At 42.9% G+C, this 24,186-nt stretch overlaps 1 protein-coding gene across 1 annotated transcript in view; it reads left to right on the top strand.

Annotated features, from left to right (window-relative positions):
* POU6F2 (POU class 6 homeobox 2) overlaps positions 1-24,186 on the top strand; it is a 490,374-nt gene that overhangs the window by 346,600 nt on the left and 119,588 nt on the right. The window contains exon 5 of the mRNA XM_047096813.1: positions 21,402-21,748. Within this exon, the coding sequence (XP_046952769.1) occupies positions 21,402-21,748 (347 nt within the window). The remainder of the gene's footprint in view (positions 1-21,401; positions 21,749-24,186) is intronic.

Here is a 24,186-nt window from a genome sequence, read left to right as displayed (position 1 = left end):
CCAGTAGTTCTTAGCATTGGGTAGATATCTATGGATGAGCTCCAGAGACATCTGAAACCCCCTGAAAATTTATCTTAAAATTGCAAATAGAAACACATCTATCAGGGAGGGGTATATATTTTTTAACATATTCTCAAGAGGGTTCATGATCCAGGCTTAACGCAGCCTTAGAGTCTCAGCATGGTCTCAACAAGGACAACACTTGTTCTAGTGCAATACAGTATTTATGCCTGACAGCTACAGAGGATACGTATACATCCCATCACCAAGGTGTCATCGCACAGCACCTACTATGTGCCAAGTGGGAGCAGAAGAAGCTGCACAGGAAGATGAGCTGGGTTTTAAAAGAAGAATAAGGTCACGTCAGAGAGAAGCGAGGGAAAAGACCATGTCAGAAAGTGGAACAAGCATGGGTGGAAGCAGGACACAGGAAAGCCAAGCGTGTGTGGGAAGTGATACGAAAGCAATTCAATTGGAATGGAGGTCACAGACGGGAGAATGGTAGGAGCTAACACCAGAAAATGGGGCTGAGGCTAAGTGGTGAGCAGTTTTAATGTAAAGAGTGAAGACTTAAACTCATTTCAGAGAAGAAGGGTAAAGGTGAACATCGTTAAAAAAAAGTATTAACCTATCACATTGTATCGTGACCGGCCATTTGCATGTCTGTTTTCCCAGACAGAATGTGAATGGACTGTAGGAAATCGGAGTCTAATTCATGTTTATACTTCCCTGGCACATGAGGTGCTTAATAACTTTTTAGAGTACGGAGGGAAGATAGGTCAAAAGGAAGGAAGGGAGGAACGTGGGGGGAAAGAAGGAGAAAGGGAGAAGGAGAAGAAAGGGAGAGCTGTACTTCAAAAATATATTTATTTTGGGGGTGCCTGGGTGGCTCAGTTGATTAAGCATCTGACTCTTGATTTCGGCTCAGGTCATGATCTCAATGTTGATGAGGTCAAGCCCCATGCACATAGGGCTCTGTGCTAACAGGGCAAAGCCTGCTTGGAATTCTCTCTCCCTCTCTCTCTGCCCCTCCCCAGCTAATGCTCCCTCTATCTCTCAAAATAAATAAATTCATGCAAAAAGATCTAAAAAAAAAAAAAGGCTTTAAAATATACATACTTGGGGCGCCTGGTTGACTCAGTTGGTTAAGTGTCCGATTTCGGCTCAGGTCATGATCTCCCAGTTCATGAGTTCGAGCCCTGCATTGGGCTCTGTGCTGACGCTCAGAGTCTGGAGCCTGCTTCTGATTCTGTGTGTGTCTCTCTCTCTCTGCCCTTTCCTCACTCTCACTCTGTCTCTGTCTCTCTCTCAAAAATAAACAAACAAAAAATAAATAAATAAATAAATAAATAAATAAATAAATAAATACTTATTTTATTTTATATATATTTTGTGGATGGTAGCTACATATATGGTGGCATAGCATAACCTACAGAGTTGTTGAATCACTATGTCGTACACCTGAAACTAATGTAACATTGTGTGTCAACTGTACTTTAGAAAAGGATCACTTACAATGTAAAAATCATTTCTATGAAGGTGCATATATATATATGCATATATATATATGCGCATGCACACACACACATATTGGAAGAAAAAAACAGAAGACCATTACATTGGTCCAGGCAGGCAACAACAAGAATGAGTAACTTATGAGATGCTGTGTTGCCATAAAATTCAAATTCCCCTCTTCTTCTAAACAGCTTATCTGTAACATGTTCAAGATGTGTATTTAATGTCGTAATTCATTACAAGTAGAAAGGATCTCTAGGTGTTGTTTTGTCGATACTGTTAGTGAATTTGTGCTCATCCCACCCTCCTGCCCAGTTTCCCTCATGCACAGAGCATGCATTTGCTGATGGGGAGGAGTAGAGCGTGGCCATGGAAAGAGGAGGATAGCCACTGACCCGTGGGGTCCCCTTGTATCTACATGGCCATTCTGCCCTTCTACCACTGGCTCGCTTAACCAGGCATCATGATTGTTATGCCTGGCTGACTTCACATCCTGCTAGCTAGGACATACTAAAAACCTGACCTTCAACTCAAACCCTCTTAATCCATATGGTCTATGATGTTTCTCCCCAGATTGGGTGCAATTAGGGTCAGTTCTGGGTTTTGATGACATTTTTCACTCTTCTAAGATTATGAGTTAATCTGTCCATGGCAGACCAACCTGAAGCCCTTTACTGTTTTTCCAGATAACCTTTCAGAGCATTTTAAGCTTGTCATTTCCTCTTTGACCACGTTTCATATACATATTTCATGTTGAGTTTCTATAGCACACCTTCAAATCTTGAATCCTTAAATGTTCATTCACTTCCTTTATGAACTTTCTAGTTCATAAACAAAATTATTCCGCAGAATGTTTAGGACATGGCTACCTTTACCTGTATAGTTACAAAAAAAAAACAAGGAACACAGGAATTTGACTTTTTTTTTCTCTTATAAATCTATACCCCTCCACAAGGTTAATTGTAGATCCTAGTCTTTTTCTAAAAGACCTGAGCAGTGAATCCCTTTCACCTCAAAAAGTCTCCCATGATAGGGGCACCTAGGTGGCTCAGTCAGTTAAGTGTCTGACTTCAGCTCAGGTCATGATCTCACAGTTTATGAGATCAAGCCCCACATCAGGCTCTCTGTTGTCAGCGCAGAGCCTACCTCAGATCCTCTGTCCCCCTCTCCCTCTGCCTCTCCCCCGCTCATGTGCACTGTCTCAAAAATAAATAAATATTAAGGGAAAAAAAAAAGGAATTCTCCCATGGTATCCGTTCTCTTGTGAGCCAAGCCAGAACAAGCACATGACATAAGGTAAAAAGAACAGAATAAAGTTAGCACGTGGTGAAACAAATTGCAGTTGCCTGCAATGGTCATTTCTCAATTATTTAGTGAACACCTACTATATGCAAGCTGCTGAGAGGAGGCAGGAAGATTAAGAGGAAAACAAAGACTGGATGGAAACATGGTTACCTTCTGTAGAAGATACTTGGCAAAAGAGGCAACTGGGTACACATTACTCATCATAGTGCAGGGGCCACACAACCACCCCACAGAAGAGTGCAGACAAGATCAATTCATTCCGGCTATGGTGGGCACCGGGCCCAGCGAGCGGGACAGCTGTTACTCAGCCGTCATGATCTCACAATTCCCCTACAGGAACAAGAGTCCTGCTGCAAGGCCTTCTGGATGTTTTTTCCCATGAAAAATGGACCATGTGTATTTTATGCAGACTCTCCTGATTTTTCAAGCTTGCTAACCAATTCAAACTTTGTTAAAGCCCTGTGTTGAGCCAGGCACCACCACCTTCTACCTCAGACCTTGGCCTGAGAGTTCTCAGAAGGGGTGAAGACGAGTCCAGAAAGGAGGGCTGGAGCAAATGGGCAGAGCACTACAGTTTCATTCTCTGGATTGGGGGAACTATCATGCAGTCTTTTTCTTTCAATTAGCAATATAATCCTATCTGTGTTTTAGAAAGGTAATTCTGGGGGCAGAGGGGCACTTGACACATGACTTGATATCCTTTGTCGAATGAATGAGACAGAACAGAGAAGTTAAGAAATAGGAGGCCAGTTACCAGGCTCTTCCAGGTGGATGGGAGGATGGGCTGTGTGGTGATGGGCACTGAGGAGGGCACTTGTTGGGATGGGCACTGGGTGTTGTCTGTTAGTGATGGACCACTAAATTCTATTCCCAAAACCAATACTACTCTATGTTAACTAACTTGAATTTGAATAAAATCTTGGAAGACAAAAAAATAGCCTCTTTCAATGATCAAGACAATAATGAGGTTAAATTTAAGGGAAATTAAATTTAAGTTTTAAGGGTTAAATTTAATGTGAGCGAAAACAAAAATGGAAAGAAAGTAATGAATGCAGATGCTATCCTAGAGGCAGAGTGGTGCCTTCGCGGGGAGGCCATTAATTATCTTCAGGAAATTTTTCTGGCTTTCCCCCCGCTCTGGGAGTGGAAAGTATGGCACTTCCTGGTCTTCTTGGCGTTTTACGTGCCACGTGACTAGTGCTGGCCAATGAGTTGTGAGGGAAAGTGATGACGCGCTTCCAAGCAGGAGCATTTGATCCCCACCCCCAAAAGCTCTTTCCTCCTGGCATCATCCTGGCCATGTTCAAGAGAGTGATGTGGGCACCTAAGTGACTATAATGAGCTAAGAACCCCTGCCAGCTTACAGAGACACAAAAAGAAATAAGCTTTGTTGAGCTAAACAGCTGGGAGTTTAGAGCTACTTGTTACCACGGTATAACCTGATCTAGCCTTACTGATAACATTTGTATTGCCTCTTGTGTCCAGACTGCCTTAACAAAGTAAAAATAATGTTACTTTATGTCCCATAAGCAAGATCAACCAGCCTGGCAGAAATCCACAAAATATTTGCAAAAACACTTGTACCTGTACGGGGGATATGACCATATTACATTCAGACCTCATTAATTTTCCAGCATCTATTGCTTTTTGTGAATTTTCCAAAGATTTTTCTTGATGGCTCTTTCCTCCAATAGGCTTATCATTAACGTAATTATTTCACTGAAACCACTAGTTTTCTTCTTTTTAACTTAGTACATATAAAAGCTTAGAATGAACTATGTGACTCGAATGGCCAATTTGCACACCAGTACAACCTAACCAAATTAGCCATGAGGTATATTAATTATTCTACCAAAGAATTCTGCAGTAGAAATGGGAAAAGAAAATAAAAATGAGAATTCTAATAATATTTATGATGCAATGTGAGTAATTCTTTGCCATCCAATTAAAGTCATTTTGTGGGGCACCTGGGTCAGTCGTTCAGTCGGTTGAACGTCCAACTCTTGATCTCAGCTCAGTTCTTGATGTCAGGGTCATGAATTCAAACCCCACATTAAGCTCCATGCCAGGCCTGAAGCCTATTTCATAAATAAATAAATAAACAAACAAACAAACAAACAAACTTATTTTGTGCCAGATTTATTTTCAGTGAATCTGGAATGGAATTGCAAATCTAGCAAGGGTTTATTTTTAATTCCTATGTTTCAAAATATAAAAATAGATGCAGCTTAAGGAAAGTGTTATCAGTTATTGTGCAGGCCAAGCAAACCTAGAATACACATAGTCCTAGACTCATGTCTGAGTTTAGATTTCTTCATCTGCAAAGTGAGAGGAAGTATATGCTAATATGCCATCTCCCCTTCTCAAGAAATATGCAAGAACCAATGGGGTAAGAGCCATGAAGCTTTGAGGCAACCCTGAAGTTGTTGTATAGGAACAAAATTGAATTACCTGCTTAAGGAGTTTGAAGTTCAGCCTAGATAAGGAAGGCTTGTAGTGACATGGGGGAGTTAAAATGAGGAGAACACAGTCAGATGCTTAAAAAGAAATCTCTTGCTATATACATCCTAGGATCCTCAGCCTTCTAAAGGAATCAGCCACCGTATCTTTGTCACTTAACTTTTTTTAATCTGAACTGACAGATCACTGGAGAATAACTGTAGGGAATAATCCCCACAGTGGCAGAGGGGATGGATTAAATCAACCATGAAAATAAGCACTGGCCCATGTGTCTATAGCCTAAAAGAAATTTGAGTGAGCATAGTGCTGTGTTTAAACCAGGCACAGTATCCACTGAATTGCCTGTAATATTTTCCCCTGCAAACGTTCATTTGAAGGGAAAGGCAAATGCTGATGCTTTGAAGGCCAGTGTTACATCTTGCTTTGTCTGATAAGTTTAAAGAAATATGTTATTATCTAATTAGCATAGAAATATAAAATGAGCATACATGAGCATACTTCTCTTTCCCCCATACCCGTACGTTTATGTTTAGTGAATATGGCTTCACTTCTTTCTTATTTTTTTAAAGTTTATTTATTTATTTATTTATTTATTTATTTATTTATTTTATTTTTGGGACAGAGAGAGACAGAGCATGAACGGGGGAGGGGCAGAGAGAGAGGGAGACACAGAATCGGAAACAGGCTCCAGGCTCTGAGCAATCAGCCCAGAGCCCGACGCGGGGCTCGAACTCACGGACCGCGAGATCGTGACCTGGCTGAAGTCGGACGCTCAACCGACTGCGCCACCCAGGCGCCCCTAAAGTTTATTTATTTTGAGAGAGAGAGGGTACACGAGCGGGGAGTGTGGAGGGGCAGAGAGAGAAGGAGAGAAAGGTATCCCAAGCAGGTTCTGCACTGTCAGGGCAGGAGCCCAACTTAGGGCTCGAACCCACGAACTGTGAGGTCGTGACCTGAGCCCAAATCAAGAGCCAGACGCCTAACTGACTGAGCCACCCAGGTGCCCCAATATGGCTTTGCTTCTGCCCTATCAATGTAAAATTTTCCTTGGGAAAAGCCATGCTCAGTAAATGTTAGCTATAATTTTAAACCTTGTAACCTCCCGTGAAAAGGTGGATTGGCCTTTTGAGAAGGGAGGCCACCAAGGATGCAAATAACTGTGTCTCACGTTTGTGGAGGAAAAATAATGGGATGGAATGTTACACGAACGCTTCTTTGAGCTGCTTCTTACTCCACCGCAATGAATTTTCTGTCATTAAACTCATATGGTATTAAGAAGGGAAGGTGTCATAGTCAATAATGTGCTGTGAACCTCAAACCTCTCACAGCACAACAAACACAGCCCTGACTATCCCTGTGTTGGAGAAAGAGCAGAGCCTAGAGAACTGACATCCAGGGAGTCGCATTGTTTTCCACCGGACTCCTCACTAAGCCTCTGCCAAACTCCAGAAGAGAAGGAAACCAGTTATTATGGGAGGGTTAGGATTTGCTGATGAATAAATTTGGCCTCATCTGTTGAACAAATAGATTTCAAATCAAGAACGAATGTGGCCATAGATAGTCTATGAATCCCTGCAGGTTATGGAAAAATCAATCAAGCAAAATCAAGGAACATGTAGAATCTATCCACAGGAATTGAGTCCAAATGCACATTCATATCTTAGGAGTTCTCATTTGATATGCTGTTAATGCCTGAAGAAGACTTAAAAATCTGATGGGAAAAAGCAGGAGAGGGTTATTTAAATCTTTTTCTGAAGGAAGATCTTATTTTTTAAAAGCCTTAGTGTTGATAGAACTGTATTTTTGTCTTTTACTCATGTTGTATACTTATTTGAAGAGCAGGGTATCCACTCCAGGATCCTCAACAGCAGGCAATCCCTCACAGTGATGCTTTTCTAGGACTTGGGAGAGTCCAGCTAGGCTCCAGGTTATCCTAATTAGTGACAGAAAATTCCAGCTCTGGTTTCCCTCTGTACCTTTCAGGAAACTTTTTTGTATTTCTCTTTTCTTTCCCCTTTGTATTTCTTTTTAAGCTTATTTATTTATTTTGAGAGCGACAGAGACAGCATCAGTGGGGGAGGGGCAGAGAGGGAGAGAGAGAGAATCCCAAGCAGGCTCCACACTGTCAGCTCAGAGTCCCATGCGGGGCTCCAACTCACAAAACTGTGACATCATGACCTGAGCTGAAACTAAGAGTTGGACACTTAACCCAGTGAGCCACACAGGTGCCCCACTCCTTTGTATTTCTTTTTAGACTACTTGGAAGGCTTCGCCTTTAAGAAATCTGTGTCTGTTGGGGTGCCTAGGTGGCTCAGTTTGTTAAGCATCTGACTTCTTCGGTTCAGGTCATGGTCTCTCATGGTTTGTGGGTTTGAGCCCCACATCAGGCTCTGCACTGTCAGATTCTTGGGATTCTCTCTCCTTCTCTCTCTGCACCTCCCCTGCTCGTGCTCTCTCTCTATCTCAAAAATAAATACACATTAAAAATATATTTATAAAACCTGCGTATGTTAAGCAATTCATATGCATTGACCCCCCCCTTAACACCTATTTCCATTTTTAATCAAAAATGCTTATTACACTCATTTACACTTCTCTTCAGCAAGAATTAATGAGGTTTCACCACACTTGATAAATTTGATTATAGATGAGTACATGTACTTATTAGAGTGTCAATTAACAGATATATGGATAAAGAAAATGTGATATATATATACACATATACACACACACACACATACATACACCATGCAGTATTATTCAGCCATGAGAAATAAGGAAATCTTGCTATTTACAACAACATGGATAGATCTTAAGGGCATTATATTAAGTAAAAAAAGCCAGACAGAAAGACAAATACTGTATGATTTCTCTTATATATGGAATCTTTAAAAAACCTGAGCTCATAGACACAGAGACCAGATAGGTGATTGCCAGAGGAGTGGGGTTTGGAGTGGATGAAATGGGTGAAGAGGGTCAGAAAGTACCGGCTTCCAGTTATAAGATATACAAGCCCTGGGGATGTAATGTACAGCATAGTGACTATAGTTAAAATACTATATGTCATATTTTAAAGTTGCTAAGAAAGAAGATCTTAAAAGTTCTCACCTTGAAAGGAAAAAACAATTGTAACTCTATGGGATGATGGATGTTAACTAACATTTGTTGTGATAATCATTTTGCAATATAGACATATCCAAATCATAATGTTGTATACCTAAAACTAATATGTTATATGTCAATTATATCTCAAGAAGAAAATACTTTTATTGAGCTCAGTTCTTTTAAAGTTTATACATTTTATTTATTTATTTATTCATTTATTTATTTTTATTTATTTTTTTTTTTTGAGAGAGAGAGAGAAAGAGAGCATGACCAGGGGAAGGGCAGAGAGAGAGGGAGAGAGAGAATCCCAAGCAGGCTCTGTGCTGTTAGTGCAGAGCCCAACACAGGGCTGAAACTCATTGACTATGAGATCATGACCTGAGCCAAAATCAAGAGTTGGATGCTTAACTGACTGAGCTACCCAGGCACCCCTAAGCTTATTGTATGTTGAAAATAGTTCATTATTTCCTCCAAAAACCCTGATATATAAATATATAAATCAAATAGACATAATTATACATGCAAATATGTATGTGCATATACATTGTATATAAATGTATTGGGTATATATGTATATAGTGTATATAAACGGTGTGTGTGTATATAAATACATTGTGTACATATACATTGTGTGTATATGTATCACATATATGCACATTATATATTTTATATATATATTATATTTGTACACTGTATATGTATCTTGTATACAGGTACATTGTATATATGTGTATGCACTGTATACCTGTACATTTTTTGTTTACATATAAAATCGTCTCTAAAAACGTCACATTTGACTGCAACAGACAGAGACACCTTTAGGATACTCCTGAATGGCTCCCTCACAGTATTAGTTCCACATATACACATAAGTTTGAGGGGAAAAAACCCCAAAATGATGGGGTTCCAAGGCCAAATGAGTTTGGTGAGTGCTGGATGAAAAATGCTGATCAGCTTTCTTAAATGCCGAAATTCTACGCTATCAATATTCTAATGCTCACTGTGGGCTTGCAAAAATAGAATACAACCTAGAGTGTCTCCCAAATTATTTGATCCTGGAACACTCTCTTTTTCATGGGGCTAGCATCTTGTGGAATGAACTTTGGAACATTTCTGACTAGGAGGAACGAATGTCTGTTGTGGACTTTTCAAAAGAAGGTTCATGCCACAGTTGGTATCATCAGTGGAGCCCATGGAAAATTCTATTCTCCCCAGCGTAGGGAGCTCAAGAAGCCAGATCTAATTAGTGTCCCGGAATGGATCCAAATATCACTCTCCTGACTCACACCCAAAGAGACAGATTTATAAAACCACGATGTCTGTTTTAATTTACAAAGAGAAATATAATTGTCAAGGGGACCTGATACAATTGTCCTTTGGCCAACAATTTCTCCGCTTATAGAAGGACAAAAACATGAAAATCCTAATCTTGGCAGAATAAGTGTGAATACAGAATTAGGCGTGACAATTATTCAAAGATAGTATGGCTGCAAATATCTGCACAATGAGATACTATAGCCGCCACTTGGACCACCGCCACTTGGACCAGAACTGTCATGGCCTCAGAACACCATTCCAACCCCAGAATTGGTTTCTGAAGTGCATTTCTTTCTGTGCTTCCAGTAACAACTAACCTCTCTCTGATGAATAGTTATATTCTATCACTATGTGAAAACTTTCATCACTTCAAGGCCTTCAGTGGAACTAAATTCTAAGCACTATGAGAGCAACAACCATTGCTGTTTTGTTCAATCCTATATCACCAGCATTCTGTTCAGTAATTAATTGGCCAAAGTTTTGGAGCCTAGGGACCTCCTGTCTCTTTAATTTGGCTTGATGTAGATATAGATGATTGATAGATAGATAGATAGATAGATAGACAGATGATACACATTATATAACTAGGTATAGGATTATATATAGATATAGGTGATAATATATGGTGATATTATATATGCTGATATAGGTGGATATTATATATATGTATATATTTTTGGTATATTTATAGATATAAATAGATACATACTTGTCTGTATAGAGAGATAGTCAAGGGGACCTGGTATGATTGTGTTTTGACCAAACCATTTAGACAAGATCCATGGAAATTCATATCTTGTCACTCTGAGGGCATTTCTGATTACCTTATTGGGCCTGCTACATAGTGTAATCACCTCTGAGAGTATTTGTTAAATACTGTGCTGTCGTTCTTAGGAAGTTCTCTGATTCCTGGGCACTGAAGTCCCTTCCCCCTTATAGAGAATAAGAAGCTCCCGGACCCCTGGAGCTGATAACTGACTGGTGTAGGAAGAGGAGAAGAGCTTCAAGACAGAACAGACTCTGAGGTGCAGTTCATGCTTCAGAGCCCCTGGGGAGAGGATGAGACAGAGATAGGGGTGCGGGGTTCACCTGAAGTCTCAGCCCTCCTTTGCTTCTTGCTCTTCCCTATCCTGTTTTCCTCACTCCCTTCCTGATTTCTCCTGGAAGCCCTTCCTTAACAAATCACTGGCACTTGAATCCTTGGCTCAGGTGCTACATCTGGGAAAAATCCAACCCAGGAGACTGACTGCGAGGTTGTTGGGAGGGCTGATGAGAAATGATGAGGAAAGGAAAGGGTCTAGAATGGTGCCTGGCACCTCAGCATTAGCTGTTGTCCTACAAGGTGCAGCCACAATGTTCAAGCTGATTTTCTAAAGACGTTTGTCAGTGCAGCGCATGCATGTGGTTAAAAATCATTTCAGGGGCGCCTGGCTGGCTCAGTCGGTTAAGCAGCTGACTTCGGCTCAGGTCATGATCTCGCGGTCCGTGAGTTCGAGTCCCGCGTCGGGCTCTGTGCTGACAGCTCAGAGCCTGGAGCCTGTTTCGGATTCTGTGTCTCCCTCTCTCTCTCTGACCCTCCCCCATTCATGTTCTGTCTCTCTCTGTCTCAAAAATAAATAGACGTTAAAAAAAAAATTTTTTTTTTTAAATCATTTCAGTACAGAGGGGTGCTGAAGAAGGTGCGGTTCTCAGCCATACCCCTCCCCACCCTCAGGGTTACTCCCCCAAGGCAATCACATTTAACCATTTCTGGTCTAATGGGTTTATCTCTGTGTTTCTGAGTACTTTCCATTTACTTCTGTCTCTTGATTTATTGGCTGGTGGATGCCTCACCTATTTATTTCCTGCTATGGCATATGGGGGTTTAGCTCACTTATAACATCTCCTACTTCCTCTTTCTCCCTTCTCCTGATGGGAATAGAGTGCTAGTTTTAGTTACCTTTGTAACTTTATTGTTTTAAGTTTATTTATTTATTTTGAGAGAAAGAGAGAGAGAGAGAGGGAGAGAGAGAAAGAGAGCATGAGCAGGGGAGGGGAAGAGAGAGGGAAAGAGGATCCCAAGCAGGCTCTGTGCTATCAGTGCAGAGCCTGACATAGGGCTTGATCCCACAAGCCACGAGTCCATGACCTGAACCAAAATCAAGAGTTGGATACTTACCTGACTGAGCCACCCAGGGGCCCTAGCTTTGTAACTTTAAATAGCATCTTTGAATCCCCATTTGTTCAGTCACCTATCTGGAGGGATCTCTTGATTCCCCACTAATGCTCTGATTCTCACTTCCCCTCCTCACTCCCACTTCCACGTTGTCAAGGATTTTAGTAGCATTTATGTTCTCATTAAATCTGTCATGCCTTGTTTACAGGCTGTTTCAAAAATTGAAAGTCAGTAAACCCTCTTAACCTTAATATGGCTACCTTATTATTTCCTGAAGAGCCAAGAAGCATGCTGTGATCACATGTCCTTCTAGACTGGATTTTAGTGCCACTCCAAGAAAATATTCAAATAGCTTCTCCTTCCACACTTCACCAAGTGCTCAAAATCATGCTCCATCTCATCGCACAACTGGGTCATGGTGTCTGTTTCTTTTATTGTTTCTTAAAAAACCATAGCTTGTTCTTAGATTATTTTTTTTGTTTTGCCGAAGTATCTTATTACCCATCTTTTTTTATTGTGAGAAGAAATGTGTACCTTCTTTACAAAGCAGCTACCCTCTTCTAGATTCTTATTTTTCTACAACACAGAATCTGTTCCACTTTTCTTCTTGGAGCTCAGTGACTTCTTGTGCTAATTTGGAACAACTGCTTCATTTCTTGACTGTGGGTTTCCCAGATAGCTTTTGGTTTTGCTGGAGTTTCTAGTTTCCTTTCTTTTTTTCCCCTATTTTCAAACTCTTCCAAGATCTCAAATATCCTCTCACTTCTGTGGAATCTTCCTTTTTTCTGGAGATAGTTCACCAAAGCCTCGGTGCTTTCTAGAACTTCCAGACACCGTTGTAGTGGAGCTCCCTGGTATTGCTCACCGGTGTGTCACACACTGCTCCCTGGATCCTAAATCTTCCTCTTTCTTGGCTCACCGCCTTATTTTGCTGAAGTACCTATTCAATTTCCCAAGAAAAAGCATGTGAGGATAACATGTCTAAGTTTCAGCAAGTTCCAAAATGGGTCTTACTCTGCTCTCGCGGTTGACAGAAAGTTTAGCCAGCAACAGAACTCTTGGCTGGGAATCATCTTCTTCCAGAACTTTGAAGGCATTGCTCCAGTGGTTTTAGCCATATAGTTTTGCTAACAGGAGGTCTGACGCCAGTTTGATTTATGTTGCTTTGTAGATGGCCTCTTATTTGTCTCTGAAATCTTTTAAGTTGTTCAACAATCTTTATCTTTGGTGTTCTGCAATTCCATGGGACAAGTATTGGGATGTAAGCCTCTTTTCTTTCAACTTGGTTGGCACACGGTAGGAAGCTGGAATGACTTCCTAAGGGCTTGGAAGGGTATTAAGAGCTCAGTGTGTTGGGGTGAGATTGGGAACTGACTAGCTTTTTTAGCAAAGAGGACTTTGCTTTGGGGTGCCCACATCCACATTGGACATCCTAATTCTTCCCAGACAAGTTTTTCAATTTCTTTAGAGGAGAGCCTTCCCCTGATTTTTCCAGAGAGTTTAGGTTGGCCTAGCTGTGGGCCATTCTGCAGGAGGAGATGGAAGGAGATCAGCTGCTCACAGTAGGCTCTCCACAAATCCCACTGGAAATTCCAACCGGCCTTGCCACCGCTGAGTCCCAGGCCTTTGCGATGGCCCCTGCTGCTGCTTCTCTTTGCTTTACTCTGGGTACTTCTTTGCTTTTCCTCTTCCTTGTTTAATGGGCCGTCTAAAAGCTAACATTGCAGTCTCACACTTAATACTTGTGAAAACACTCCAACAAGAGTGCTCCCCAAAATGTCAACAAATGCAGTAATGGGTGGCAAATTGCCCTCATATCTAAAAGAATGTGCTAAAGATACTGAAAGATTCCCAGGTGTCTGTTTTCTGTTTTTTGTTTTTTCTTTTTTTGGTTTTTTTTCCAAATAGCGATTTTGTTTCGGTATGCCTTTGCTGGTGGAAGAACAGATTCGTTTTTCAGAAAAACACATTCTCAAAATTATGGAGATAGGAGAATGAGGTGCTCCAGTTGAAGGTCAAGAGAAGAGCCACCCCCTCCTGTCTGGGATACCAGGAGCCCCAGGGTGGCCCCTGACCCCCTCCCTGGGTGATGTTTTAGAATGCAGATTTTGTCCTACTCTCTGGAATCCACTTTTCTAACAAGTTCCCCAGGTGATTCTGTCCACAATTTGATGTAGGCTGCCAGAGTGGGCAAAAACCAGCTTGGTAAGAAAGAAGTTCCTGTAGTTCAGCAATACCCAGTAATTTGTAGGGATTTTTCATTGGGAGAATTTTTTTTCTCTTTGTTTCCTCCTGATACCCCAACAGATGCTGAGATCTCTGCCTTACATGCAAGAGAAACAAATGACAGATTAAAGATATTTCTGGAACTATAATCATGGCCACACGTGAGGTGGTTACACATCATAATCTTTGAAGCAGAATGGATCTTGCTTCCTTTTAACACTGTTGCCAAAAATAAAAGCAAATTTCCCCCAAAAGTTCTCACCTTCTGCAGGTTTTTCAGAGTCTTCTGTTCCCGATACACTTTTTTCCATCCACTTTGCAAATCTCCTGTCCACCAGTGCAGGCTGGAAATGCCCTTAACGAGGGAACCAAAAGGTTCCTGATCTGCACACTTGCTTCAGCTACCTTGGATGTTATTTCTTGGGGCACAGGAGGAAGCAGAAATCCAGGTTTACCAACTCAACCTCCTCTGGTTGGGTTGTTCTAGATTCCATTCTTTTTTCTTCTCCTGGGGATTTTAGTGGGCAACACAAGTGAACAATAATTACAGCATTGGGGTGGGGGGAGGGGGTGCCTGGATGGCTCAGTAGGTGAAGTGTCTGACTCTTGGTTTCCACTCAGCTCATGATCTCATGGTTCATGAGTCTGAGCCCCACATCAGGCTCCACAATGATACTATGGAGCCTGCTTGGGATTCTCTCTCTCTCTCTCTCTCTCTCTCTCTCAAAATAAATAGATGATAGATGGATAGATAGATAGATAGATAGATAGATAGATAGATACAGAGTTAGGAAAGCAAGAGCTACATCAGGAAGCATGAGTTTTCTTTTTGGTGGCCCGCAAGCCCAGTGATTTGTAAGACTGAACCAATTTCGGAGTCACTGTTCCCGATTAAGGACAAATCCATCCAGAGAAAGAACTCTTCCTGTCACCAAAAATGCTCTAGAGACAAGGGTGTCACAGAGTTCTATGGACAATATAAGCTGTTCCCCTACTCAGATACTTAAAATGTCACCAAGCTGAGCCCAGTATGGCTTCTGCCTGATGTCTAAGTGTAGACGAGATATTCTCTTACCATGATGGCAAACTTGTGACACAAATAAATTGCTGTGTGGCCCGTCCCCACCTCCCTTCTGCTCAGATTTTTCACTTCCCTTCCTGCAACCCTATGTCTCTGTTCCTTATAACGACCCATGTCTTGCCCTCAAATTAGCATCTTTATCCTCAAACACACATGTACATTTCCTATCAGCAGGCTTTCAAAAAATTTTTGCCTGCAGCAGGACAGAGGTACAACTGTACACGCTTTCCCAGGAGCTGAACGATTCATCACGGAGGAGACACTTCCAAATTAGCTTCTGTAGCCAGGTGCCTGGACCAGCTCTTCTCAAGAGCAAAGCCTCAGAGGGCATCCCTCCCTGTGTGAGTGTGCAGTTACCTTTGTTCCAGCCCTCAGGAGGAAATAGATTGGCCCATCCATACAGCTGATTCTTTTATGTTCAGGGCTTGGAAGACGCACACCTAAGACTGAGCCATCCATAACACTCACTTGCTAGGTAAACTTGGAAAGGTCAAGCTGTGTGAACTTCTGAGCCCAAGTTCAACATGTACAGCATGGCAATGGTATCATCTATCCACGTGGTTGTCTTGAAAAGCTAAGTCATTCATAGTAAATTTAAGTACTTTCCAAACTATGAAGCACTGTCTTATTTTGAACCCAAACTGCATCACTGGTCTCCACCTGCTCACACAGAGTGTCCACCTTCCACTTGGAAGAATACTTTTCTCTGGCATTTCTGGAGGAGTATCTCGCCAGAGCTCAGGAGCAAGCCCGTGGCTCACTTTGATAGCGATCCTGTTGTTCTGCGCTGTCAGACCCGTGCCCGTGCGGTGGGCATGGCGTTTTCCTCTCTTGGCCACCTGGCATCCTGCAGTCCTGTCTGTGTCCCTCCCTCTGCTTCGCCAGGCACAACCCTCACTGGTGGCTGACCTGAGCCCTCAGAGCTGCAAAGCCATGCAGAGTGGAGAAGGCTTGCCTTCCTAGCCTGTGGCATCCCGAGACAGTATAGCTTGGCTCCCAGTGTGTGAATATGGAGAAACAGCAATTATTATTATTATTATTATTATTATTGTGGTAAAATGCACATAGCATAAAATTTGTCATTTGAACCATTTTAAGGTGTACAATTCAGTGGCTTTAAGTACCTTTGTGATGTCCAACCACCATTATCTACTTCTAGAACTTTTTAAACACCCTACCCAGAAAACCCATACCTGCCAGGAGTTTCTCCCCAGCCCCCACCCCCAGCCTCTGCAATCACTAATGTGCTTTCTGTGACTATGGATTCGCCTATTCCGCACATTTCATATAAATGGAATTATACAGTATATAGCCTTTGGCATCTGGCTCCTTGCACTTAGCCTCATACATTGCCCTCTTTGTTTTTACTTGGTGCTCTTTCTCTCTGCCTAGGAACAGGCTTGCACCAGGAAATGCGACTAAGGATGAATTTGAATAGCCATTACCATTACGCTTTTCTCAGGATTCTGGGGCACTTTATGTTTTTAAATTTTTTTTAATGTTCATTTATTTTTGAGAGACAGAGAGAGACAGAGCATGAGCAGGGGAGGGGCAGAGGGAGAGGGAGACACAGAACCTGAAGCAGGTTCTAGGCTCCAGGATCTGACCTGTCAGCACAGAGCCTTATGCAGGGCTTGAACCCAGGAACCCTGAGATCATGACCTGAGCCGAAGTCAGACGCTTAACCTGCTTAACAGACTGAGCCACCCAGACGCCCCAGGATTCTGGGGAGAAGCCTTCACCCGGCTCCTTCTCCTTGGCCTATATCCTCTATCCTCTGTCAATGTATTGCTATGAGGCTACTCCAGTTCCCAGACAGGCCCAGAGATGTACAAGCAGACTTAGTTTGTCCCCTTTCCCAACAGGCTGTCAAACCCAAGCTGCCAGTGTGCCAGCCATGCCCATATATGCCTGAGCCTGAAAAGTGCAAGGACATGCTGAAGTTGAGATCCCCCCACAGAGTGATTAGATTAACATGATGTTATACTTTGTGTTAACAAAAGTGAGCACTTCCTCTGATACGCGAGTGCCATTTTGCTTTCTGTGGTCCTATGGTGTTTCAGATACCTTGGAGGTATAAGACACATCTGTATTTCTCCAGAATCTTTCATGGACTTGCCCTTCATGTGCACATATGCCTGATGCTTTCACTTTTTCATGTCCCTGCCTTGGAAGTAGCCTTATGTAAATCCCAGCCAATGAAATTCCAATACCTCTAGGGGTGCGTGGCTTTGTTATGTATGTGCTTTCCTGAGGAAACCTCTAACAAAGATTAAAAAGAAGAAAGTTTTTCTAATTTACAGCTGACATATGGAAACCGAACAAATGGAGAAATGAAAGATTCCTGGTTACTCCTTTGTCATATTAAATTATTTATTGGGGAGGTTTCGAGCCACTGGTTTCGCCGCAGTGTTCTCTCTAGGAAATTCAGAGTTGGCTGGAATTTTGTTTGGGTTTCTTTTTTAAAAGTGTAAGTTTAAGAAAAATGTTAAGTGAATGTAATGTCAATTTCTATGCATCTCTTTTTTTCCTTCATAGCGACTGATATTGTAGTTAAATTTCACATTTACTGTTGGTCTACATAGTGTATAGTAACCAGCCAGGGGGGAAACAATCATAAAAGGAAGTAAATACCAGGGAAGAAAGTAAGAATCATTTTTTAAAATTTATTTGTTTACTTTTGAGAGAGAGAGAGACTGAGAGAGAACAAGTGGGGGAGGGGCAGAGAGAGAGAGGGAGACACAGAATCCGAAGCAGGCTCCAGGCTCTGAGCTGTCAGTACAGAGCCCCAGGCAGGGCTCGAACTCACAAACAGGGAGAACAATGACCGGAGCCAAAGTCGGATGCTTAACTAACTGAGCCACCCAGGCGCCCCCAGAAAGTAACAATCTTTAATTTTCCATGCATAGGGTCAGAGTTCACACTCAACAATTATCATTTAATCCACAAACATTCTCTATAGTTAAATGTCTTTGAACCTTCCTATCTTGTGTGTGTATCTCAGTACGCTTTATACAATGAGCTGTTTTAGAGGCTCCGGGCTTTACTGCTTTTTTTTTTTTTTTTTTCACTTTCGTTTTACACAGTGTTATGTAGGTAGCTTTGCTGTTTAGACCAGCGTTGCATTCTTGTATAAACCCCTCATGGTTTTCTTTGCATCCAGTACACGCCTGGACATAGTTTATTATCCATCATTTTTTGCCTACCGATGCCAAATTAGCTTATGTAAAAACCTCGAAGAGGTTTTGTGGAGGTTAACTTAATGCCTTTCCAGACAAGCTGCAGGTTATGGGAAGGAAAGAGCCAAGCAATGTGAACATAGCAACATAAAGGAACGAAGACACGTTTGGACCCGTGTCTCATTAGTAGGTTAGGGTCTGCTGCACCTCCCCATCTGCCAATATCTGTCTGCCAATATTCCCCAGTCTACCCTGCTTCTAAATGCTGATTTAGATAAATGCTTTTCTAACCAAAATGAAACAGTATGGTATTTAAGTCAACCATGAAAATAGGCGCTGACATGTGTGCCCCCCCACCTGAAAGAAATCAGGACGGGCTTGATTTGAATCGGGCAGGAGGCCAGATGCAATCAGATTCCCCAGATCTGTAACTCTACCAAGAGAGATCAAATCCCACTCCTCCAGGACCTTCCAGATTGCGGAAGATCCTGGGAGGTCAGAATTGAGCTGGGCTCCCAAACTGTCAATAAAATGTGATTTTGTACCACAGGAATGGGCGGGTGGTGAAACCAGACCATTCCCTTAAAGTTCCAGTAAATGGGATGACTGGGTATTTTTTTCTAGAGAGACTTAATTTTTTAGAGCATTTTTGGGTTTGCAGCAAAATTGGGCAGAAGGATCAGAGAGTTCCCATTGACTGGGTATTTTCCAGCCCTCTTTCATACACACCATCTCTACCTTTGGAGTCCCAGAGCACTCTGGACTCACATGCAAGGCAGGGCACACAATGGACCAAGTGGTTGAACAGACCTAGAGAAATTCAGCAACCCAGTGAAAACTTGCCATCCTAACTGGTCCAATGTGGAAGCTCTACGTGGTGTCTGAGAGCACAGATTGGTATTTGGTGCCCCTGGGAGCCGTCAAACTACCGTTTCACCAATACGTGTGTGCCTGGCTTTAAACAAACCTGATTTTAAAAAAAGAAATAAAAATAAACAAATCCGATTATATATTTTTTTAAATTTTTTTTAATGTTTTATTTATTTTTGCGACAGAGACAGACAGAACATGAGCAGGGGAGGGCCAGAGAGAGAGGGAGACACAGAATCGGAAGCAGGCTCCAGGCTCTGAGCCGTCAGCACAGAGCCCGATGCGGGGCTCGAACCCACAGACTGTGAGATCATGACCTGAGCCGAAGTCGGACGCTTAACTGACAAGCCACCCAGTCACCCCCGATTATATATTTAAAATCTGACTTACACCGGAGGCTAATTGGGAGTGATGTGTCTTTCCATCACTTTCAAAAGATAGGCTCTCCACCCTCTCTGAGCTCTAAAGTCATCCCAAACTTCCCAGAGCCTGTGTACCGGCAGTCCATTCTCCACGTTGTCCTTCAGAAATATCACCTAAGCCAGGCGGTGTCATCAGGGCGCTTCTCACATTCTGTAATATCCTCTCTTCCTTCCTTTTGAGGAATGACCCTCACTCTCTCGAACCGTCCTCGCTCTCCTTCGGCACCCCCTGTGAACACTGTCCTGGCCTCTCTAACCCAAAGAAAACTCCCTGTCCTGATTCTCTGGGTCATTTTGGTCTACCATTAGCAGGACTCTGTAAAATTACCCCCAAACCTGATTGTTTCCTATGAGTTAATCTGATCTCCAATAAATAGATGAACTCCGTGAAGGCAGGATTGGCTCCTTAAGTCCTACACATTGGCACAGTACTTGTGCCTAGCTGATGTTCAGTAAGCCTAACGAAATGACTCTGAAATTTACAAAAATAGTCATTGCTTGGTTTTCTTACAAAGTTCTCTAGGTGTCCTCAACATACGAATCAATGTACACAGACTTCCCAAGAACATATTTGTTGTGTGAAGGCAGGTGTGCAATACGGCACTTTATGGAACCACAAGATTTTTTTTTTTTTTAAGGAGCATTTCTTTAAAAATAGGGACTAGTTTAATGTGACAAAGAGGAGTTTTTATTTATTTATTTATTTAAATTCTATTTTTTAAATTTATATCCAAACTAGTTAGCATACAAAGAGGAGTTATTAATGTTGAAAATCTTGACTAATTCTAGGTAGGGGAGAAGCAGGAAGACATTGCAGCCAAGGCCAATGGGTTCAACATCGACCCTTATATTTATTTGTAGGCTAGTTGGAAAGCTTTTAGACTGAGATTCAGGCAAAGAAGGAGGTGAACTTGTCGCAGTAATTTTCTCTAGATCATTCTTTGGCCAACCTGTCTTCCTCCTGCAGAAATCGTTCAGAGCCAGATGGGCATATGAGAACAAATTTACTGCACTCAGCCTTAAGAAGCTGGGCCCACCAACTCCTACTTTTCAAAGAACAAGGGAATCTTGAAAAGATGATATCATTCTCTCAGTCCCTGGCCTGGTTTTGAGGTGATAATGTGTCCAGTAACCACTGCAGAGTTCACAGTAGCCTGCTCTCTAAGCCTTCCAGTTTGGGGGTGGGGGTAAGGGAGCCCTGTCTGTTTGATCAGCAGGCAAAATATTCCCACTCAGGCTTTTATCTCTGCAAAGCTGAGAAGCATGTACCATCTTGAAATTTAAAAAAAAAACAAAACTGTACAAACTTGAAACTAACATGTCTGAAGTAGCGGGTGCCAACGACACCACCGACGGCACTGCTGATCAAAAGGAGGTGACAAACAACTTAGTTTCCTTGGGTTGAGCATTTGCCGAAAGAAGTAAACGGGTTGAACTTTTACAGTCGAAAGCAACTCTTGAAAGCGTTGAGTGTCTTTCCCAAGCCAGTGCGGGAAGGAAGAGCGAGAGAAGGCAGGGAAACCGTCGGCTCGCACTGCACGGTACCCTGCAAAGTAACGCCGGACGGGTGACCCGCTGGTCCTCCCCAAAGTTGACAATTCCCCTAGGAAGTGACTCTTCCCTCCCGGCGCCCCACAACCCCGGTCCGCACCGGAGCGGTGAGGGCGAGAGAGCAAACTCCGAGCTCGCGCGGAGCAAGCGGTCGGGGACACAGCGGGACGCGGCCGAGTGTGTTTCACCTGCACGTTCCCTTTCTCTCCTTGTAGCTACCTCATCCCTGAACTCCCAGCTCCAGCAGCTCCAGCAGCTCCAGCAGCTCCAGCCGCCGCCGCCGCCGCCGCCCGCCGGCCAGCACCCGCCGCCCGGCCCGCAGGCGCCCCCGCAGCCCCCGCAGCCGCAGCCCCAGCCCGCCCCGCCCCAGCAGCCGCCTCCCGCCTCCCAGCAGCCGCCGGCTCCGCCAGCTCAGCCCCAGCAGCAGCCTCAGCCCCACCCCCACCCCCCGAGCCAGAACCAACCGTCTCCGACTCAGCAGAGCGCGAGCCCCCCTCAGAAAGCCAGCCAGTCTCCGGGACATGGCCTTCCGTCGCCGCTCACGCCACCCAATCCTCTGCAGGTATGCTCCCCGCCCCGCCCCGTGAGCTCCGGGGGACCTGTCCTCGGGGTCGCGCCGTCCCCCCGCCGCCCCCCGCCCCCCAGGCCGAGGGCCGGTCAGACTTAGCACCCAGGTCTGCAGCACCTAATTCGAATTGATCTCCTAGACGTAGGGAAGAGGAAGCAAATAGCAGGCGGCTGGGGATGCATGTAAAGGAAACAAATAGAAGCCCATTGATGTTGCCCTCCAATGGATAAATGTGTTCTGTTTCCTCCTGTGAGAGGCCGGCACTGTAAGTGCACTTGTAGCCTGTAATAATTCCATTTTATGATACTTTCTGAAGGCAGCAAAGATAGCATCCAATTAAAATTATTACCAGCACAGTTTTGTAGCCCCGTGGAGAACTGCATCTCCTGTCCATGAGGCATGGTGGTTATTTCTCTATATTATGAATACAACAGTGTCTTACCTTAAGTACTTTGTGCTCTTTTGTTTCTATTTTTCTAAAGACTCTCTGGGGTTAGGAGGGTAAAGAAATTCAGCCCCTGGTCTGTGTCCCAGATTCCAACCATTCCAACCATGGACTAACAATTTCTCTAAAATTATGCAAACAGCCTCAACAAATCTGCATCTTTATAAAATAATAAAGCTTCTATACATTGACTTTTTTACCTTGAGGCCCAGGGCATCAAAAATAGATATTCAGGCTAACTACCAGAGCTTATCCTTAATCGACCATCATTCAGGAATACAGAACTTTAAAGTTCAGAAAGCCATTCTTAACTTAGATGCCTCTAAAATAAATTAGCTTCAGAATATAATGATTGTGGTGTCAACACCTCAGATCCAGAAATTAATAGCCCAGGTTTTGACTTACACAGTGATGTTTTCCCCAGTGAGATGACAGATGATTTAGTGCATTGGTGATACAGTGACAAAGTCCAACAAAGTGAGCAGCCCATACACTCATTTCAAATGCCAACTCAACCCCCTCCTTGATTCTGGGGCAGGCGGGCCCGGCCCTCCCCTACCTGAGGACAACAATAGCCATGAGTCCCCAGGTCCTCAACAGCAAAGTATGCAAAGCCACACTAGCTTGACACACAGAGAGGCCAGTGGATTTAGAGTTAGCATTTGAGAACTGATTTTGTTTGTTGTCCCCTAACTTTGTTGCTATGAACTTGAATTCTCAATGGTTGCCCCAAGTTTTCCTGGAAATGAAACCATTTGGGTAAGATGAGTAATTGTGTTTTCCCCGGCACTTGGGTCGTTGTTGCTTGGAAGGTGAACGTTCTTTTGAGTCGGGTTTGAATGTGTATTTTTTTTTTAAATCTTACAAGTGCGAGACAACATAATGCCTTTGACCTGGGACTGCCATGAACGCAGGCTATAAAAATACAAAGTGTGCACTTGGCACCTACGGAGAAAATAGGTACAATCAAACTTACAAGATGCATGATTGCAGCCATCCTAATGTTTTTAGCATTTGGAATTCAACTCTATTATTCCAGAGAATGAGTTTAATGCTTTTTAGGAGCAGTTAAATTAGATGGACCTACACACCATATGATTAAACACTTCCTCTATGTGAGGCACCCAAATAGGAGAAATTACCAACGAAAAGAACTTGTGCGGCTCTGAGGGATGAAGTTACTTAGCTCAGTCCCCAGTTGTTGTATCCAGTCCAGTGTTCCTTACAGTGGAGCGACACTTTGGGCTCTGTGGACATCAGTCTTTTCTGAACAGTGTCAATATCTTATAAATCTCTATTGGCCACTGAAAGTCAGATGTAGACAATCCATTTGAATGGCTGTTGATAGGACTTGTGGATGAGGTGACCGATCAGCCTCATGGAAATAAATTCCAACAGGAGAACTTCCAGAAGTCATTCAATGGTTTCCTATGAAAATCCAGGGGACCTGTTGCATTTTGTGTTGTTTTTGCAAGAAATGAAGGCTGAGAGTCACATTTCTTTCTTTACAGCCTTGAGAGAATATTCTTTTTTGCTATTAGGGTTTAAAAACATTTTTTTTAATGTGTATTTATTTTTGAGAGAGATGGAGACAGAATGCGTGTGGGTTAGGGACAGAGCAAGAGGGAGACACAGAATCCGAAGCAGGCTCCAGGCTCCAAGCTGTCAGCACAGAGCCCGACACGGGGCTCAAACCCACCAGCTGTGAGATCATGACTTAAGCCGAAGTCAGACGCTCAACCAACTGAGCCACCCAGGCGCCCCTTTCCTATCGGGGTTTTAACTCATAAACTTAACAAATACATTGGTAAGGTAATACTCTTAACTTCTGTGGATCTAATGCATGACCACTGAAGGAATGATATAGTAAAACATTTTAAAATATTGCCGAGTAGATAGAGAACTAATTTTTAAGAAGAAAAAGGTTTTTTTTCCCCTTTACTATAGGCATGTGTAAAGAAAGTGAAGAATTCCATGGTTTTGAAAT

Source organism: Lynx rufus, unplaced genomic scaffold (genome assembly GCF_022079265.1).
Source record: "Lynx rufus isolate CCGP_SWC_20201006 ecotype Redwood Valley unplaced genomic scaffold, mLynRuf1.p SCAF_4, whole genome shotgun sequence".
Lineage (NCBI taxonomy): Eukaryota > Metazoa > Chordata > Mammalia > Carnivora > Felidae > Lynx > Lynx rufus.
The sequence above is the reverse complement of the archived record's forward strand: the minus strand, read 5'-3'. Positions and strand labels throughout refer to the sequence as shown.